Genomic DNA, 6,003 nt, shown 5'->3' with positions numbered 1-6,003 from the left:
GCTTTTATGTCGGACCCTACAACAAGGCTTGAAGGTTTCTGAAGCCATCGGCGGTAAAAAAAAAAAAAAAAAAGCAAGTGTCAGTCACAGCTAAGAGTTGTTAAAGTTGTTAAAGTGATGGTAATGTAATTGCTATTGTTAGGTGCACAAAAAACGATTGACTGGTTAGCATCTGCTATTCTTTTTTTTTCTGCATAATTTACTTTATCCGCTCCCTGGAAAGTTGAAAATTTCTCATCTCGTGCCGCGAGCAAAGTGATGCAACAAACCCACAATGCAGTTCAGCGACCCTGAACACCTTGAGCTCCATTCAAAATGTATGAGAGGCATTTCAGTCGATGCCTCCACTGCAGACATGCGTCTGCCCAAGTGGTCAATGAGGTGTATATATTTGGTCAGTTCTTCACTTTACCTCTGACACAAACTCTTCTCTCAACATTTTCCTCCGTGCATCTTTCTTTTTTATTTAGGTGCAAGCTGTTTGCTTAAAAAAAAGTGTTATACCTACTGAAGTGAGTCACTGAGTGTATAAGTGTCTCCTGAAGAGGACCAGGATTAATCACTGCCTGTGATCAACATGATTCGGTCATGCCTTTGTGCTCCACATGCTCTCACTTCTATTCCATTGCTCATCTGCCTCTTTGCATCCTGTTATACAAAAAAAGCCCTTAACACATCCTCTGCATAAGTTATGAAGCAGCTCTGCTGAAGAATCCTGATTTTAATAGATTATGTGGCTGCGAGCCGACACACAAAAAGGATTATGAATGCGAGGTAAATGAAGCACTTGATGATACAGATTCGGTTGAAGTGCTATTTGGGTTTTCTTATTAAGAGGGTATCTTGGAGATTGGTCTCGTCTTTGGGTGACGCGACTCTATATTCACATTTAGGCCTTTTGTTTGGGTTAAGTGTGCCAGTCTCTCCTTCCATCTGATGGAGTGAGCTGCAGAGTGAAATCAGTGGACTGATTCAAAGAGTGAGAAGAAGCAGACGTGAACACGGCGCTTCTTTCGGTGCCGCCTGTGGGGAGTTTGATTTGAATTTCACCCTGCAGTGTTTCATTTCTCTTCTTCTTTTATAACTTCAGATCAGATTATTGATCTAGAAGAACTGATTGTTCAATAGAGACAGTTTTAGGACCACTAATGCTCACAGGGATCAAATCCTTCATCCAGAATGAGGTCCTGGTTAAAGTTAACAGTCAAATGTGATTATATTTTGTTTAGGCTGAACAAATGAATGGAAGTCAATGCAGTGGCCAAAGGGAAATAGCCGCACACACATCTGTGTGTGTGTGTGTGTGTGTTCTGATGTGTTTTTTACATTAATGTAATAAAGAGAACGAGAATAACTCATGGACAAGTACTTATTATGCTACTTTATCCATGTAATTACTGAATTATCCATGTCATGTTGTCAAATGGACATGGGTTGTCTTATTGGTTAGTATAGTAAAGACTTAATCTCTAATTCATGTGTGTGTCATTGGAAACGAGGCTTAATTGTGGATTATATATTTAAAGTATTTATAAGCAAATTGTTTTAGGGGGGAAAAAATGACAGCCCGAGCTGTGACGTCCAGTTGAGGAATGACACTATAGACTTAGAGACTTGCGCCAAATGTGGACGCGGGCTCTGACGCGTTTTTGCGCGGCGCGCGTGGCGCACGACGGATATAAAAACCAAGCGCACGCCAAGCGCACAGAAGAGCAGAAGAGACGCCAAAGGACAGCGCGCAAATATCCCTCTGAACTACTGGGAAGTGTAAGTATCTTGATTTATTATTATTATTTATTTAATAAGATCATGACAGTAGATTACAAAACTAATTTAAAGTGTTTCTACAAATAAATATCCTGACAATTATTATATATTTTTTGGAGCTCTACTGCTAATAATTGTGTTTTATTTGTGTGTGTTTTGTTTGTTTTAAATCTTTGATTTGTTTCCACGCACGCTCTCTGACAGATGCATCCTAACTTGGTGAGCTGGTTGGGGACTGTGGGGTTCCTGCTGTGGGCGCTGCTCTCTCTGAGCGCACTGACCGAGGGATACCCGGTGAAACCGGAGAACCCCGGGGACGACGCGCCGGCGGAGGAACTGGCCAAATACTACTCTGCTCTGAGACACTACATCAACCTCATCACAAGACAGAGGTAGGCTGCTCATCTATCTATCTATCTATCTATCTATCTATCTATCTATCTATCTATCTATCTATCTATCTATCTATCTATCTATCTATCTATCTATCTATCTATTTAGAAGTTGCTTGCATAGCTGCAGGAATATATACATATACACATAATAATATAATAAAGGTGTATAATATTAATATTTAAGTAATATTTGCTCTTTAACGAGATCTACTCCTCTGACAGCTTTGGTCACACCACAGAAACCTGATAATCCCGTGTATTGAATAATGAATAATATTCTTTGGATTTATTTAGTGCAGTCTGACTCTGCATGGAGCCTTTTCCCAAATGATTCCCTCTAACTTGTTACAGAGCAGGATACACCTGCTGCCCAGTCGTACCACCTGTTAGTACTAAAAAATAAAAAAAATAAACAGCTTCAGCTTTTGACAAATCGCCTGCAGTTTTCAGGGTTTTTTCTGAATGTCAGGGGTTTGGATGTTGCTGCCACCCATTGCTGCCACAGTTTATCATCTGAGGGACAGAAAAGGGAATAAGACCACCTGCTGTGCAACTCCCTGTCTGTGTATCCTGGTTCTTTGTCTGACTTCTGAGTCTGAGTTTAATTTTCACTGAAGTTATGCCTTTTTAAAACCCTTTTCAAAATGTGTCTGGGAACATATATGCTTTTGTAATATTTCGGTTGTATTTTAATACTTAGGTGCAGATCGTATTTTGGGAATTGCATTTCAATTGTATTGATAGTTGTGATTTTATTTTCTTCCTTAAACCAGAATTAAATAATGCATTTCTTGAGACACTAACCCATCATATTCAGTCATATTTCCAAAAACCAAGGCACATCCCATACCAGTCTGACATTTATCTAAATTGAATGATACACTGGTAACAGAATGCTATTTTTGAACTGCTAAGATTGAGTATAAAATATACAGTTTTAAACTTTGTATACTAGTGCTGAAAGAAAAGAAAATGCTTCAAATGAAAGTGAAAAATTATCAAAAACAATCAATATAATATTGATTTTTTTACATTATGCATATATTGTTCCCCACCTCTGATAATACGTATATGTGCATGTGTGTGTCAGGTATGGGAAGAGGTCCAGTCCTGAGATTCTGGACACTCTGGTGTCGGAGCTGCTGTTGAAGGAAAGTTCAGACACACTTCCCCAGTCAAGGTTTGTGCCTCTAATCTGTGAGTGGACGAGCACACACACACAAATAAACACAGAAACATGAAGCTGATGCTTTCACCTCCTGTCTCGCCAGATATGACCAATCATTGTGGTGATGCCGCCCCACCAGTGCTGCCACCCGCCTCACTGCCGCCCCGCCGCTGCTGACATTTTCACCTCTTCACATTTGTCACTTCATACCGTCCCACACTGAAAAGCCCTCCCTCTGCACCCTTTTACCTCTGCTGTACATGAGCTGCCATATAGTCAAGCCTCTCCTCCAGCAGTTATGGTCAAAAGTGCTCGTAGTTTGTGTCATGCAACTGTAAATTATTTAGTTTATTTATCATGTGTAAAACATAAAGGCAAAATGGGAGAGGGGCATGTTGTCTGTATTGTATAATCGTGCCATTAAAGAATCACTGTTTGAAGGAATGTTTGGTCAAAATTAATTGAACGCATGTTTTTACAATTACAGGGAACCTGACTCACACACTTCTACACTTAAAACAGGAAGAACGCTTTTGAAAATACTGTACAAGTGTTACATTTTATTCTACTTTTGCAAAAAAAACTATATATATATATATATTCTAACGTGTACTGCCATTGTAAATACTATCCAGAACAGATTCTAATCTGTGGATATCACAAAGATTATTTTCCCCTTATATTTTTGGAACACATTTCTCTGTGTATTATTATTTTAATTTCGGCTCATCTAAAAGAGTTCAAACATCCTGGCTTTTAATGAGAGCACTGCATGAGACTTTATTTCCATTAGAGCCATGCATCTTTCGGGGGGAAATTAACAATTCTCTTGTAACTCACGCCTCTCCGTGAGCCTTTTCTTAAAAAATGTGCCCATCTGTGATACAAGTACCCATATTTAAGGCAGAAACCCTTCACTTTATTTGTTTGCGCTCACAAAAATGAATCAAATTAAATCGGAAAAAAGGGATTCACTATCCCCTGTGCTTAACCATGTGGTCGTAATCAAAATGGAATGACATATCCTGTTAAATTATACTCCACATTGAAAAAAAAGATGGATGAGTCACCTAACTGTCCTGGATGCCACATGACGCATTCAAACCCATGTTTACTTGACGTCTACCCCCACAATGAGCTCAAGTTTGGACTTGCAGTGCCACACCTGGTCTCTCCGCTCAAACTCACTCCTCACTCCGGCTAACATAGTTCTGTTAGATCTGACTATGGAGCAAACATCTGTGCTAGGAAGAATTAAACCGGGTCTAACCTGCAGGGCAAGATCCAGTAAAAATCACCAGCCAGTTTAAAGCTCCTTTTAGAAAAGCTAATGGCGCTCTCTTGTGGCCACATAGACCCTGCAGGAGCAAAATAAAAGGCATAATAAAAGGCATCGCTCATGAGCATTATTGCAATTACATGGATGGTTACTGACTGCACTGCAACCTGTCATGGGGTCAGCTCACAGTTTACAGAAGACGCTGCAGACACACAGTCTGCCACGGAAATGTGATACTGCAAAGAAAAGATAACTCATTTAGAGGGACGGCTTTCTGAGAAATGCATGAATATTGGCTCCATGTATAAGTGAAGATCCACTTAATAGAAAAAAATAGTAAGACGTGGTCATAAATCCTTTCAGGTGGACACTTTAACCTCTTCATCGCTGATTTTGGTGTCCCTGCTTGAAATTGACATACCCAAACTAAATAGAGTATATTATCTATCTATAAGGATAATCCTTGTGAGACTCCATCACTGTAGATGCTACTGTGTCAGAGTAAATGCAGATGGAACCCAGCATAAATAAAGGATTATTTCCCCCCCTCGCCTTTTGCATTTTAAAGCAAATACCACCTTTGTAAATATGCAATAGGAGCTTAAAAATGTGGACATTAGCTGTGCTAAATTGCAGGGGTTTAAAGGTGCCATATGTAAGAATGTGGCCAAAAACGGTTACTACATTCAAATTCAAAATACCGAGGTCTTTTAGGTTTCGTTTTCTGACGTAACTGGCAACCCGTGGTTGCTCGGCAGCTGAGACTCTACTGACTGCAATGATTGGTAGATGGCGGTAGGTGGCACCACATGTAAAAAAAAAACATGATTTCAAAACATAAACATGATTTGCAGTCTGCAAAATATCTTTTTTTAATGCAAATATTTTGTCTGTTCTGTTGTTGTTGGTGAGTTCAGTTTGTTATATGAACATTATTCCTGAGTCTCTGTGACATATTAGGAGGATTTAGAGGTTGATTTAGATTTATTACATAATGAACCTTTAAGTATAGATGTCTAATAAGTCCTAATAATAAGAATCATAAATAAGCAGAATAAAAACATACTGTTCATGAGAAAATTCAAAATGAAATAGAGAGAAAAACAGTAAATGAATGACATTGTAATATATAGTGTATAAAAGTGCTCAGTCACAGTTCAGGCTGCTTCTGTAATAGCATTAGTTTACACTTTAAACAAGCTGCACTGTCTAATTACGCTAAAATGGAGTCCATTTATGTGAATGGGTGAGTGTGATTAAAAAAAATGCCCAATGCAATAATAAGTCGTCGACTCACTAGAAGGGGGTGGAACCTCCGCCGCCATTGGTCGGTGCGCTGTGACGTCAGGAGCGAGGGCGGGGCGTGCGGGGTTGATTGGCACCGTGTTCTCTGG

At 39.4% G+C, this 6,003-nt stretch overlaps 1 protein-coding gene across 1 annotated transcript; it reads left to right on the top strand.

The window, feature by feature from the left end:
• Positions 1–1,971: 1,971 nt before the first annotated feature.
• On the top strand, positions 1,972–3,547 carry npy (neuropeptide Y; the record flags this gene model as incomplete). The annotated part of the gene is made up of 3 exons (XM_083900206.1): positions 1,972–2,159; positions 3,253–3,359; positions 3,434–3,547. 3 exons carry the CDS (start codon positions 1,972–1,974, stop codon positions 3,505–3,507), a joined length of 369 nt encoding a protein of 122 aa, XP_083756332.1. The 3' UTR covers positions 3,508–3,547.
• Between the last annotated feature and the right edge of the window lie 2,456 nt (positions 3,548–6,003).

The sequence above is a fragment of the Microchirus variegatus genome, assembly GCF_963457635.1.
Source record: "Microchirus variegatus genome assembly, chromosome: 13".
In the NCBI taxonomy this organism is placed as follows: Eukaryota; Metazoa; Chordata; class Actinopteri; order Pleuronectiformes; family Soleidae; genus Microchirus; species Microchirus variegatus.
This window is presented reverse-complemented; position numbering and strand designations above follow the sequence as displayed.